The sequence below is a fragment of the Siphateles boraxobius genome, unplaced genomic scaffold, assembly GCF_051911475.1.
Source record: "Siphateles boraxobius isolate OS27281-9 unplaced genomic scaffold, OSU_SipBor_1 19, whole genome shotgun sequence".
Classification (NCBI taxonomy): Eukaryota; Metazoa; Chordata; class Actinopteri; order Cypriniformes; family Leuciscidae; genus Siphateles; species Siphateles boraxobius.
The window spans coordinates 30,855,784-30,871,680 of record NW_027508799.1 but is presented as its reverse complement, the minus strand read 5'-3'; the positions used below and the strand labels follow the sequence as shown (position 1 = coordinate 30,871,680).

At 38.8% G+C, this 15,897-nt stretch overlaps 1 protein-coding gene across 29 annotated transcripts in view; it reads right to left on the bottom strand.

Moving 5' to 3' along the window:
- Positions 1 to 15,897, bottom strand: part of wnk1b (WNK lysine deficient protein kinase 1b) — a 79,726-nt gene that overhangs the window by 39,489 nt on the left and 24,340 nt on the right. For all 29 annotated transcript variants that reach the window (XM_077235002.1, XM_077234985.1, XM_077234974.1 and 26 more), the window contains exon 3: positions 438 to 610. In XM_077235002.1, the coding sequence (XP_077091117.1) occupies positions 438 to 610 (173 nt within the window). The remainder of the gene's footprint in view (positions 1 to 437; positions 611 to 15,897) is intronic.

The following is a 15,897-nucleotide window of genomic DNA, read 5'->3' as shown; positions in this document are numbered from 1 at the left end:
TTTCACAACTGTCAGTGCATGTCAGAGCCCACACATCCACAGGATGGTCCAGTATGTGTCTGAAGCTCCAGGATCTGTTCAGTATCCACAATGCACGTCTCATATGGAGGTGACATGCCACTCTTCGCCTGCAATCACTCTGGTAACTACTCTGGTAACAACTCTGGTGATGGACATGAGGCTGGTGAAAAGGTTGTTGATTTGAATGCAGTACCACAATAAAATATTAACCCCAGCGGAAGTTTTGGATTGCAAAAAAAGACACATGCGACAGAACAAAAAAAACGTAGTAAAAACATCCTTTACATAATACCACAATACTAACAAAATAAATTGCATGTATTTGCTGATTTTTGCATCTGACCATTAATTTTTTAGGCAAACATATGATGGACAGACAATATAATATGAAAGTGGAACAGACACATTCTACACACGTTTTTAGGGTTCCTGACGTCATGAGCTCCGTCACCAGCACGATGCACTTGCGGCCTTTGCAAGGCGACTCCCATGAGTCGTAAAAACGCACTATGTTTGGGTGTTGCAGGCCTTTCAACATGCCGGCCTCTTCCTTGAAGCGCTGCCGCTCTGATTTTGACAGCTTCCGATCCTGCAAGGACAAGAACAGAAAAAATACAAAACATTTAGCCACAAACTTCATTTTAATGTAATGGAAACCATATCCACCAGCCATTTATTGTAATTAATAATTTCTAAACTCAGGGATAAGTATTACAGATGTGCTTTAAATGAGATACCATGGTTTTATGTTCAACCACTACGGTTTAACTGCAGGGGATCCCACCACTCAACCTCAAATAATGTAATCCGACCCCCGATTCCTGCCAGGCCTCCAAAAGGGCCCCTATAGACAAGACATAAAGCACAGAAGGGGACAAGACTCATCTAGTTTAAACACAAAGTGGTCCTCTTATCCTGTGCTTAATGCCTGTACGGGCCACACACATACACACACCAAAGGCTCATTTAAGATAAAGAAACAGCAAAGCACGGTGCAAAAGGTTCAACATGACCGGTCATGGAAAACGACACTACATCATCTCCCCTGACTCTCTAACCTACTCAAAAAATCTCTGTGATATTCTATCCAGGAGAGCCTGACCTGCCCAATCAGAACAGAGTCAGGAAGACAAGGTTTTTGGATGGAAAGCACCTCCCTGTGCATGAGGGTATCCAAGCCTTGATGGCATAGTTCCTTTCCGGTCAGGCTGTGCCCTTATCAGCAGTTTAAACCGTGTGCGCAAGCCCAATCATTAATCATTATTATGACTGCTCCAGCAACCGCCAGTGATGAATTAATCCAGTGGCACTTTGTGGAAAAAGGCCACTTTACTGTGGCCTACTTTTTACCTAACCCCAGGGCTTAAATCATATGCATTACGTGAGCACTAATTCCATTCTGTGAAAGAGTCGCCCTGCATACCTGGTGGCAAATTGCAACATGCATCTTATAAAAGCTATACATAAAAAGTTCAGTGCATGAGGACATAGATTCCCGGGCCATCTGCAACCAGTCTATTTGGTGTCACTGATGTGCCACCATTCTAGAATGCTGACGGTGGCATTCTTTCTCCACAGTAATGCAGACACACTTATTCACTTCCCAAATGCACTAACAACCGCACTAGCTGCAGGCATCTGCAGCCCATTAAGTACCACTAATCCCAAAGGACAGTAGAGAGAGTGTACAGACACAAAGCGCTTTTCCACCAACATGGTTTGTGTGCGGATTCCAGGTCAGTTCCAATTCTTGAACCGTTCCACACGTTTCCAATGCATGAAAGGGGGTTCCAGGCCAGAAAGATCGTCTCTATGGTGGTCTTGTTGATAAATGTAATAATGTTGCTCTACACTGTCACTGTAAGTACCGGCAGCTTATATGAGAGCTGCAGGTACACTGGAATCACTCCAGGTACTTTGCAGTGCTGCACTTGTTTCCTCCAGAAACACAAAGATGAAAAATGTTTGTTTTCACACTGGTTATATAGTCAGGTAAACAACACTTAGAGGCATTACAGTATGTCACCATCCATTTTTTCTAGTTTGTGTGAAAAAACGCAGCCGGCTTTCAACCGGCTCTAGTTTGTCTGGATAAGAATTGGCCAAGAACAGGCTTCAGCTCCAGAACGCGAACCATTCTGGTGGGAAAGAGGTAGCGGAGAGAGAGAAACAAAGGGGATACAGCCATACAGTAGATATGGGAATGAAAGGGTAGCCTAAACTTTATTGACTAGGGTGAGTGCAATGAGATTAGAAAGGAAACATGATGGAGCGACTCAGTGTGAGAAAACATACATACTTACAAATTCAAATGCTTGGTCAATGCATTTCAAGCATGCATTCCTGTTGTGCAGTGCAAAACTGAGCTTGGAAGCATTCATGTACTTGCTCTAGTATGATTTTGGGCCCATAGATTACATTTAAAGGCCAAACTTTAAGGAAGGTTGTGATCTTGGCCATCTTATTTCCCATCTCACTGTGTCGGTAGTTAATCTAATCAATGCCTGATAACAGAAGACAAAGGAAGAGGTCTTCTGTAGCATGCAGGCTCAATAATTGCAACTTAAATGGAGGTTTTTCTTGCTGATAAGACACAGGAAGGATAAACAAGTGTGAGTGAGTGGGCGAGTATGCGAGAGAGAGAGAGAGAGAGAGAGAGAGAGAGAGAGAGAGAGAGAGAGAGAGAGAGAGAGAGAGAGAGAGAGAGAGAGAGAGAGAGAGAGAGAGAGAGAGAGATGCGTTTAACTTTGGCGCCTCATGCAAACTTGTCTTGGCAAACCACAAGCATAAATTTTAGCACCCCGTTTCTCAAAATAAAAACACAGGTGCTTGTGCTCTACTCAATCATGTGACGCAAATAATTGAGGTTTTGGTTCTAAGAGTAAACTCTGCTTAAACAGATAACATACTGTAAGCTACTATATACACCGCCAAATTAGACAAGTACTGTTATATATATATATATATATATATATAATTTTTTTTAAACCCAGGATACCCATGTTTACAGTAATTACTATTTTAAAGTGGAGAATATCAGAATAGTTTCTAATCAGACTGGCAGCTGAAAAGGGGCCTTTGAATTATAAAATAATATTCAATAATAATTAGCAACATAAGCAAATGTTTTTTACTCAATTTTGATTGAATTCTGCTTTTGTAAAAAGAAGCATAAATTTCGTTAAAAAAACAACATTCTTTTAAACTTTTGAACAGCAGGGTATTTGGGCGTAAAAGAGACCGTATATGTGCCCTTCTTATCTATTAACTAACTCACAGGCAAACAGGTCAGCTTTTATCTCTAGTTCTGCTTAGCCAGTCACGTGACCTTGTGCACAGACAGTTCAGTGAACAATCAGCTGTTTACTTGACTGTCGCGCACACAAAAATCTACACCTCTGGCCTGGCATGGATTTAAACGCAGCTGCCATACCCTCCTGTCTGTAAACAGTCCAGAAAATACTGCAGTAACCAGATACAGCAGTGAGCCTTTCTAGAAAACTCACCCCTGCTCTTTTCTGAGAAAATAAGCCTAATGATAATACAATAATGATAATGGATGCAATGCCAACTCTTGAAATTGAATCAGGACAGAGCTGCTCTGTATTTCTCAAAAGGCTGAGGCGTTTTTTTGTTTTGTTTTTACTGCAGTGCTATTTCTACAGAGTAATGTGTGACATGTAGTGTTTGGCTTGCCAAGCAGCATCGATGCAGATGGGAGTCTCTCACCTGACAGCGTTTTCCCAGAAGTTGTGTGGGTGCACAACAAGGTGCAATAAGACGCCCATGGATGTGGTGAGAACTGGATCAAAGCAGCTTCGACCACATCACAGAGAGCTGGACTAAATATGTAGTTAGAGCAAATCAAACGTCATTTCAATCAGGGGATCGAATCTGGCTGAGAAAGAGGCAGCTGTGAGAGTCGCCTCTGAATAACAGCGCACTTGAATAACCCCTGAGATTTGCATTTGTAAAAAGGCAAATAAAACGGATTGGCATGACTCATGTTAGCGGGTTGCAAAGCATTCGCGCAGGCAATGCCAGTGGGGAATGGAGCAAACGGTAGATCAAAGCTCTGCGAGATAAGAGCTGGCTTCAGCAAACGGTGCACCTCAACAGTTACAGATAAAACTAGAGGCTCCTGAACTCCGGGATGGTTACCAGGTGCGCAACGGGTCAGGCGATGCTTGGGTCCAAATAGACGTTGTGTGAACCGAAAAGAAAATTTGTCATTTACAAAAATTTATTAACATTTACAGATTCAAATGCTTTGTCATTTCTTTCTGTCAATGCCACATTAAAAAAGAAATGAATATATAAATTAATATTTCACATTAGTTAAATAAGACTACTTAAATAAGGGAAAGCATTTAAATAAATATATTTAAATATATAATAAGAAAGTTTACTTCATAAACTGAGGAAGCACTTTGAATGATCTGATCGAGTGTCTAGCTTGGTGTCTAAAAGCAAACAAAGTCGGCATACTTTGCAGCAGAAAAATTAATGTGTAAAAGAGTAAAATTAAATTAGTAATGTTCAAATTCTTAAAAAGGAGTAGAAACATGTTGCCAACCCACCTGAGATTAGAGCTTGAAGTGAGAGCTAGACAATAAATGTATTGCAATAACTGAAAGTTCTTGGTAGAATACTACTAAGCAGAATGAATTTGCAGCCCTGTTGCAAAAAACAGCTTGAGTTTTAGTTATAATTGCACAGGTATTATCATTAAGGGTTTTCTTAACTGAAAGGGTTTGTTGTAACAGGCTGCATGGCTCTGGCAAAACATATACAGCCCCCCATAAGCTCATTTTCACAGCCATAGGAGGAAGTGTTAGGTCTCTGAGCACAGACAGCTGCTGAGCTCTCAGTGTCTGCCAGGCTACAGATCTAATGATTCGCATCAGGCCACAAACGCATCTTTTTAAACACGGCCTGACGGTCTATGCTAAAGTTCACTTCTTCCCAAACAGTTTACAGAACAAACAGATGCTTTTCATATGCATCTCTCATCCATTTCTCCATTTCATGTTCATTTAAAACAGTTAATCCTTATTCAGAGTAAGCTAACAGCACAGAATGAAGACCACTTCCTCAGTTACGCTTGCACTGTAATATGTCACATCTGTCCAATCTCATGCCAAAAAAAGAACGGGGGTGGGGGAGACTGGCTCCAGGCCCTGGTTTCTAGGAACACAAATCCATATCTGTGACAGTACTTTTCCACAATAATAGGATCGAAGCTGAAGAACCTTGTTTTGGGCCTCTTGTTTTTTAGTCGGGCCAGATGCACTGCAAAGTGAGCAAGTGTGTGCTTTTTGCATTGACGTGTGAGGGTTTAAGGAGGTAGAAAATTGGTACTGAGAAAAATTGGTACTGAGAACAAAGGACAAAGCATATCTTATTGAAGGAAAAGAAAGCAAAAGCAGGCAGTTGCCTGTTTCAAATAATATATTAAGTTAACCTTAAAAATAGCTATATTAAAAAGTAATCTGAAGAATCTGTTCATGACTAATGATTATTTTAACGGCTTTACGATGCAAGCATCATTATAAACAATGTGAATACATTTATATGATATACTGTAAAACTGAACAGTAAAATTAACTTAAATGAGTTAATCTCACTAAAATATTACTGAAAGTTGAATTTGATGTAACTGATTTATAATTTATTTATAATTTCAGCCAACTTAGGGTTTTGTAAAATACAACACTCACTTTTATTAAATATGTAACAATATCTTAGCTCAGTTTCTCTGACAAAGGGGTCAGTGGCCTGCAAAAGGTTGAAGAGCCCTAGTTTAATGAGAATCTCAGTGAGCAAGTTGTTTAAACAGTCTACATTAAATTTTTTGGATTTTATGGCGTGACATTTGAAATCTATATACCGTTCTTCGAGTTTTGTTACCACCAGAGTAATGCAGGATGTTAAGTTTGCTTGTGTACATGCAATATGTTTGCCAAGCATATGCATACTTTGTATTTTTGTGGCCTTACTCTAGCAATCACTAAGGAGTCAAGCTTCATTATTCACCGGTGTACTTCAGTGATTGTGGGCATGCAGAGCACTTAGTCTGAGAGTTAATGGAAAGACAAAGATTCTGTCCTCCAGGGGGACCTCATTCCCTGCAATCTCTACAGGATACATATTTCACAAATACGGGCGCCAGTCAAACAGTGATTCTAAAAATACCATCTACCACACCTCCCCTGCTCGTCCATAGTGTGCTGGGCATCTAGTAGACAGTAGATATAAAATACCAAACCAAATCTATTCACCAAATACACCAAGAAAGCCAGATGATAGGAAATTACAACAATATACACTCTGCACCTCAAAGAGGTTAAACATGTGGGTCTATTAATTGTGCATGGGCTGAGTGAAGGAATAATCAGCTTAGCTGCTGTGATGTGCTTGATAACTGTATGAGCAACCCGGCTGATGGACAGACTGCATCACATGACTGCCTGAAAGCCTTTGCTCCATTTCCCAGCAGCACTTAGTAATGGCCATGACAGGAGTTAAATAAATCAAAACAGGTATGAACCACATCCACTAGGCATATATGCATCGTCTTTGTTTTGCATGTCTACTTGATAAAGTGGGAAAAGGGCAGTGGTTCAACATGGAGCCTTCTGGGTGTTTCAGAGCCTAACGGACGACTGATCATGGGTTTAAAAATCCCCAGTTATACAGGCTCAGCCAATGACTGCTCTCATGACTGCTGCACTCTCGCTATTGCAAACCATTGTAAACATCATAAGACTTTCATTTGACATTGGAACAGTCTGAATCAGTGCATGCCCTGTTTTCTGTCTGCAGGTTCAAAGATGCATAAAAATCCATTAAAGCAGAAATCACAGTTCTGTCTGTTACAGCTATTTAAGGAAAATATCTAATAATAGAAGAAAAGTTTCTGTAGGCGACAATCCTATAATAAAGTATTGTTTGTGTTGCAATAATTAAATCAAGTTATTTTCACCTCGCTATTTAAAAAAAGATGTTGGCGATTTGTTTACGAAATGTTTACTGGATCTCTCACTCCGGTCACATGAAGTCCAGGTCATTGGTTCAAATTTCCCAACTGACGCAACTCATGCCTTCTCATTAACCAAAGGCAACTATTTAGGACTGCTCTGAGAATTCCCTACTGTTCGTTTGAAGTCCTTCGCTCCATACAAAGTGTGTTGCAGAAAATGTCCCTTTTGTCACTATACACTGAGAAACACAAGGGGGGTCTGGGTGTTAAAGGGGACAAAATAGGATTTTCTGGATTCTTGCATGATAAGCATAGCGGTGGATCTTCATTTGATCCCCAGTGCAAATATTGGTTATTCAGACACCATCATGAAAATCATGAGCACATTACCTGAATTCTGGAGGGATAATGATATTTAGATATGGGCAATTATATCTCATAATAACTAAATATCAATAGCCATTCAGTATTTAGCAACTTAACCAGTCCTTAAGAACAACAGCATGAACTCATCCAGCCATTCCCTGGAGGTTAGCCAATCATGAGTCAAGGTTATTTACAAATCGAAGCTTTAAAAGCCACAAATTAGACTGTTGAATTCTAAGGGTTACAGAATAGGTGGAAAATGATCATGCAAAAGATAAATCACAACCAACATTATAAGTGGACTTCAGGGAAAGAAATGTTAGAAGTGTAGAATCCTTTAAGCAAAAAGTCTACTTGATTGGGTAAAAGAAGCACAGCAGTGCTGCTTGTGCTCAGCAGTGATTGCTTTGCCCTGCAAGCAGCGTTTCTGATAACCTCCAATGGAGTCTCAGTGCCGATCGAGTCGTTAAGCCACCGAGGTCCTGAGGGGTTTACAGAGAAGTGAAATGACAGAGGAAATGAAAAAGGAAAAGTGCAACAGTCAGGCATCTGCTTTAAATAAAAACGAATGAACAGTTGTTCCTTCAAACAGTACTGAACTTACTGCAAAAACCAAGACAGACTCATCTAGATCTAAAATAGGCAGCGAATGTTGGACCCCAATTAGAGAAGAAAAACTAAACCTTGATATTCTTTCTCACAAACCCAAAGGTTTGCCATCAATCATCACATAACAGACTGTTTATAACCAGCAGCATGTGTTCAGTGTGACCTAATTGTTGGGAACTACAGCTCACCCCCCAGGGTGATTTGGTGGAGAGCATGAGGTTTATAATTCTATGGTCTTATAATGAACATTTCAGTTGTCTTAGTTAAAGTTATGCTTGTTAGGAGGTAAACCAATGTCAAGTTGAGGGTCTTCTGGGGAATTCCAGTTGTTCTACCTCTGACAACTATTGGACATGAATAACCTTTACAATGAGGCTGTTTTACAGTCATTTCACTAGACACCAACTGTCGGTTAGCAGCTGCGTTATTTTAGTATCAGTTATTATTTTGTAATCAGTTTTTAGTTTAAATTTAGTAAAAATTTTAGTTCAAATTTTTCTTTGTCATTTTTATAAGTGTTTATTTTTTTATTTAGCTTTATTAGTCTTAGCTTTATTTAAGTACATCAAGTTAAACTTGCCAACTACCTGAAATAAAATAAATTTAAGTTTTTAAAATTAATATTAATATAAATATTAATTAATAATTCATATTTTATTACAGTTAAAGTAGATTTCAAGTAATGATTTTTTTTCTATGGATTTATTTTAATTAACTATGTTTAGCAGTACTCACAATTTCTTTTGGGTTGAAAAATCTGTCCTAGAAACAATTTTCCCAATGAATCATTTATTAGACTCATTGTTTGGGAGCCGGCAAGATTCTCTAACTGATATGAAGACATTTACCTTTTAGCCTATTCTCTACATTAATTTGCACCGAGCACTGACCAGGTCAATAATGGCTTTTCTCCATTATAAAATTCAAATACATATTGTCATCTGCTTTAGAGAGAGCATCTTTATGAGCAGAGCATTTACATTCTGACTCTAAAAGTGGAAGCTCAGCCAATATGATGCTGGATGTATTACCACATCCAGTACAACCTTGGCTTCATCCAACATGCAAAAAAAGTAAGACTAAACTAGCTCAGTGTATAACTGAAGCTATAAATAAACAGAGAACAATACAAGGGGAAAAGAGAATGCTAAAAAGAAAAAAAGAGAGCGAGGCAGAGATGAATCAAGACAAGGAGAGCACCAGTGTAAGCTAAAATAAGGCCCTTTCATGGTCTCGCTTTGAACCAGATCCATGTGTCCCTGAGCGCTGTGTGGCCTGCTATGTGTGTCAGAACGACAAGGCACATCTTCAGTGCATCTAGCTGCCTGTCACAGGCTTTGGTCTGTGAGGTCAGGAGGTGATGTGCTCTCCGTCAGAGCCAAGCACACAGCAGTCTAGTGTCACCCAGAGACAGGCACCATTGTTCTGCAGGCAGACCAGACATTTACTGAAAACCTGCATGTCGTCTGCTACAACAACAGTCCTTCTTGATTTCTGCACTCACTCCCCTCCTAATCCCCATGGCCCAATCCATCTTACATTGAAATAAAAGCAGGCTTTAGACAGGGGTGCATGGTGTGAATGTTGAAGAGAGTTTGGAGTGACAGTCTTGATTTTTCCTGAGGTTTGTATGCTCAATATTTCACTCGGTTGAAATGTTTGGTGTGTCACAGCTACTAAATCACAACACCAAAAGTTGGGCGATGGGGCGGATCACGCCACCAAAAGTAGACCAAACGCATTAAAATATATTAACAAGTCAAAAAACTTGACACATGGGAACACTAAGATCTTAAGTCATCCGTCTGCATTTCTACAATAATTAGTAAGATATGAAAAATTGGAGATTTCCGGAACTTCAGAGACATTTCAAATCCTATAATCCAATGATCGCCATGGGAATGTTTTGGCTTATCTGCATATTGAACTCTAGCCTCTATGATCCATGATACAGCTGCTTTTAATCAATATAAAGGCTTATTTTTTATTTGTCACAAATTGACTAAAGACAAACAATCCATTTATGTGACAATGGTCGGCTTGTCATACAGTACTAATTAAACAAATCACCTTAAAAGATGTAGTCGAGTTTTCAAAATGCCGCTACTGTATAATGACCAAAATAGTGTTCTTGGACATGCTGGTATGTTGATCACTGTTGCTTAATAAATCCCTGTTCAGAAATAAGCAATTCAGAATAATCCAAGGCTAGACAGGAAAATACACTAAATATGCAGGTTTCGTTGACATTCACGACTATTCTGCAAAGCACAATCGATTGTGTTATGAACCAATTAAACAAGGAACTAAAGGGATAGTTCAGCCACCGTTTGAATTGTTTTTGTCTATACAATTAAAGCCAATGGGGTCCAATGATGTCTTAGATCCCATTAAATTTCGTTGTATGGACAAAAACAGTTTTGGAATAACATGAAGGTGAGTAAATAAAAACAGAATTTTCATTTTTGTGGGAACTTTGCTTTTAGGATTCCTCACTTGTTGTGATTTAACTCGGCATTTGCTCCAACACCAATTTAACAATTTAAGGAAACAGATTTTTTTTTCTCTCCCAATTGGATTCAAACTGCAGAACAATATTAACATCTTTGCCAGAGAGCTCAAACAGTGGCTTAAATTGGGCCAAAGTTGTTCTCATGTGTAAAATTTGCCTTGTCTTGTTTAACAATGTGTTTTTTATCTGTTGTAAATTGAAAATCTGTGTTGAAAAATAGCACATGTGCTATTACACTTTAAACAATGCATCTGGTTTATCCAATGTTATTGCTATGTCCATATTAAATAAAAAATAAAAATAAATAAATAAATAAATAAAAGAACAATCTAAAAGTGGCTATTGAGTATAAGACTTCATTACATACTCTACCCATAAAATATGCCCCTACTGTCAAATCTGAGGCCCATTCATATTTAAAGCTCACAACCTATGCAGTCCATAGAGCCAGTCATAATCCCCACCAACCCAAAGGGAGATATAAAAGGATAAAGTAGGTCCTGGCTTTGTACTTCACTCTGTACACCTCCACACTCTCAAAAGCCTTTTCACATCACAGCACATGTGCCCCCTCAATTATACAGGGATTATATGCACTGCAAGATGGAAAAAAATGTTTTAGTGCATAGCATCCTCTGCACTTTAAATGCTGCAGCCTCTATAAGTACACATTTCATACAGACCAAGCAAATGAGGTCTTGAGTCAGAAAGAGAGGGCGTAATAACATTCAACTTGGAACAGTGATGACTTTCTCTACTTTTTTATGAGGCTTTTCTTTTCCTTTTTTTTGCCTACATATTGTACAGTTTAAAATGTGTTACATGATTACAAATTAAGGAGTAAAGCTAATTTTATGTTTAATGAAGCAAACTGATACCCACATATTTGCACTGGGTCAGTCTCTAATGCATAACATCATCAAATGATATCTAATAAGCAGCAGCAGGTCAAAATTTGAAGATCTTTAGCAGAAGATTTGGTTTGGACCACTGTAACATGCTCCTGTTACATTTCGGCTACGGTTAAACTATTCCACATGAGCGTTCTTCACTGCCAAATATGGGGTTAGAGACGTTCCTTTATTCTACACAAATAGATTATGATCCACAAATAAATGTAGAGATTCACAAAAAAATAAACATTCATAAACAATTACAATGAGATCCCCAATATATGTTATAAGTTTCACATAAACTAATTCAATTCAAATAAAATTAGATTTGTCCATAAAAAACATGTTTTATGTCACAATCACAACTCTCCGTGGCATTAATTTGTGAATCGCGTGTACATCTGTGGATGGCTTTATGTGCATTTGTGAATCACTTTTTGTGCACTTATGGATCACTGCATGCATTTATGGATTTTGAAACATTTCTAGTATCAAGAAATCCAAAAAGTAGGCGGACTCAACCCACCGTCTACTCAAGCCAATCAGATAACAGCCACATTTCGCTGACCAATTGTAGCATGTTCTCGCTACAACCAATCATTTGTTTTTGTGAATCTCTTTACATTTATTTTTTGAACATAATATTTTTATTCGAAATAAGGGAAAAATTATACCCCATAGCCAAGTGACTGTTCATGCAGCACACTAACCCAATTTCCACAGCGTCCCTTGATCCGAGAGTGGAAGGCTATGACCATCAACAAAAATACATTTAACAGATTTAACATGGCAAACATTGGAGGAGCTGAGCAAATAAACTGGAAGTCATAGCACAAGTTGGACATGTTCGCCTCACCCGATGACAGCAGGCCTTTGAGCAACTGCTTATGTACATAGTAGCTTGAAAAATCCCCTGCAATTAATCATCTCTCACCCTCATTCTTTCCATCTAATGTCCTATTTTCAAAGGCATGGCAGGTACTTTGTCAAGGGCACACCATGGTGTTCTTATTTAAATGGCCCTTAAATAAAAGGTGGCAAAGCTTAGCATGCACTGCTCTGTAGTATGTGGTGATAGAAATCATTTTCCATTTTGGGACAGGTGTTAGTGTGTGCCAACAGCCTGAAATATTTGGAACACCATGCCACTCACCTGTTGGAGACTCGGAATCAGTATGAATGTGTATATTGTAGATTTGCACCAATTGACCGCCCAGGGACCAGAATCGGACAATTTTCCGCACGATCGGCCCGGACCGGTAACCGGTCAGCGGCACAGGAAATAACGTCAGCAGTGCGTTCTCGCTCACTTCTCTCCGACAGCAAAGTGACACACACACAAAGTGACCTCTCAGTCACTCCGATTAGTGCTTGTATTGTGCAGGTTTCACGCTCACGCCAGAAGCGCGTGCAACAATGATCTATTTAAGTGGAGCGCACAAGCCGCTTCTCAGTCTCAAGCAGCTTGTGAGTTGCAGCTACCAAAATGAGCTGCTTACTGCGCTTAAACGGTGCACACAAAAATAATGTCAAAATGCCCGTTTTGGTGAGTACTCAGTTAAACAAATTCAGTTTTGGAATCTAATTATTTGAGAAACATAACGCAAGTTATATCAATAGCTATATATTGGATCCCTGCATAAACTCACATAACTTTTGTAACTAATTGTAAGCATTAATCTGTATTTAATTTTTACAATGAAGACTATCCAGTGTTATTTAACATTTGATTACTTTAATTTCTGTATTTATTATCTGAATATACTATACCCACCTGAAAAACTTAAAATCGTATTTATTTAATTTCTCTCCAGCATTTATTTGTGCTGTTGCTTGATATTTGTTTATTTGTTCTTATTTTAGTAGTCTTTTTACTAGTTTTTTTTTTATGAAAATAAAATTTTGCTTTAAAGAAAAGTAGATTTTTGTTTGTACAGTATATGCTGTCGATTATAGTTCTTTGAAAGAAAATCTGAATCGGTATCAGAATCAGCCAAGAAAATGGCAAATCAGTGATTCAGTGACTTTATGGACACAACTTGAGTAACCTCATCCTATTTGGAGACAGAGTATCACAGCACACATTGTAAAATCCATTTAAAAGAGAATATAAGAGTTATGCTATGTATCACTGTTCTTACAGTAGCTTGAAATGGTTGGTTGGATCATGGATGGACAAGCTAAGACATGCACAATAGAACAGCATCCATGTTTTTGGTAATCCGAAAACTCAGTGAGAATTGTTAAACCTGAGATAGGTTTAGGGGTCTTAAGAGGATTCATCTCCTGCTGTAGGGCAAGAATGCCTACGGGAACCTCATTGATGCAGCCTACACTTTTCATTGACATACTGACTTATCCAAGTCATATAAAAATGTAGGTCAAAGTGGAATAAAGCTTAATCACTATGAGTAATATGCTCAGTCAGAGATTTGAAACAGATTTGTTATATGTCTGGCCAGTTAGTAAAATGAGTTCATAATGGCAGTGACTTGCACAGTTATTATTACAGTAGTCAACATTTGAAGTGGATCTAAAAAGTTAAACAAAGTTGTCCAAAGTCAAGAATTGGTTTTGTTCAAAATTCATGTATAACTTTGATGAAAGGCTTTGATCCACTTCAAATGTTGACTACTGTAGTTCGAAAACCAGCATCTTTTATCTAGCTTTGACACAAATAATTCCACATTTCTCTCAAAGCACTGCAAAGTCAACAAATTATACACAAAGACAACACACAAGAGGAAACTTTTAAGAAAACTGATACAGCTTCAGCAAACCCGATTATTACGTAACATTTGGGTTTACTTCCCATTAAAAAGGGATTTAACTGGCCAAAGTAATGGTGAAAGGAGCAAAGGGGACCATGAGAATGGAAATGAGAACTGCCTAGAAGAAACCAGCCTTTCAGAACAATGACAAAAAGTCACCACAGACACAGAGGAAATGACACGTCAGTCTCGGTCTTTCATTGACAAATGAGAAGGTCCTACCAATAAAATACCAATACAAAAACTAAACACAACTAAAACACAGGCCTGTTCCTCTCTCGATCATCAATGTCGTCGCTCCTCCTTTATGCTTCCGCTCCTCCGTGAGAGATGCGAGACCGGTGTGCTTCACAGGTGTTGCTCATTAGCAATCGCACCACCGGCCTCGCGCCGTTCTCTCACGTCCCTCGGCCGTCCTGTTCGCCACAATAACTTACACTGAAAATAACTGATGCTTTTGAATAATCCCTCATGGCATCGCAGGAGTCTTTTACATTCTTCAAAAAAGAATGGTCTGGAATTCATAGTTATTTTATGACAGCCACATTTAATAATAGCAGCGTACAGACATAAAACTTGGGTGTGAATTCCTAGGGCTAAGGAGGAGGAATGCATAAGATCTCGGGACCTTCCAACAGGAGTGCATTTGTCTACATCAATAACAGATGTTACTTTGGTAATTGTCTCCATGTAAGTATTGTGGCATGACACAATATAGGAGGCAAAAGAACATCGTTTTTTTTGCCCGAAGTAACGTAACAGCCATGTTGGGATGACTCCTATAGCGTAAAATCAAATCCTATGGAAAATTGTGCAAAAGACATTTGGACCATGTCAACACTATGCTGTATTTAATCTGATTTTTTTTAAACAAGGGGGCTGGTCACACTTCCAAAGTCTTCTGACCTCCCTAGTTAATGAGGATATTTCATCTCTGAGGAATATCTGCTTACAACCAATAATGTCTCAGTGCCACAGCTGCCTCCTTGAAGAGGAGCTAATGACTGCAAAACAGATTGGAATAACCCATACCACGATTTAAAGCCTCGGGCATTATGATTATTATATATCAAAGATCACACAACCTCTCTCAGCAAGATATTGTCTCAATATCACAAACCTTTGCAGTAACCTCGGAGTGAACTCTAGGAACACACAGTCTGTTTCAAATCAGCCACTTCAGATATGAAAAGATGAGGAGGGGGGCGTTCAAAGGACTTGAGTTTTTAGCTGTGGGAGATGGCGGACAAAGTTAATAGGACATAAGGTGAGGAACTTTTATGAGGAGTGGGCTATTTGTAGACGAAAGAGAGAAAGGACAAGTACAGGCACAATTCTCTTGTCTGCCTATGCAACTGACACTAATATACACCTTTGATCTCTATAATAATGTCCCTGAACGAGGCTGGCTCACCTGCAAGCTTTCATGAATGGTGAGAAGGCTGCAATTTTAATGGAGCAAATCACGAGCAATTACCTTTACGAGGGCCTGTGCGAGCAGCATCAGCCATTAGAGACAAGTGAAATAAAGATTCTTACATTAGTTCTAACTAGAGCTGCACGATTAATCGTAAAAAATAAAATATTATATATATAAAATTGTAATTTCTTGATTCAAACAACCACACAATCTCATTGCTAAATGATAAGGATTTGGCCATGTCTATTAAAACTTTGACAAAAATCACACATTCAAAATCTGAACATTCAAATCAATTTCTTTGATGACACCCGGAAAAGCAA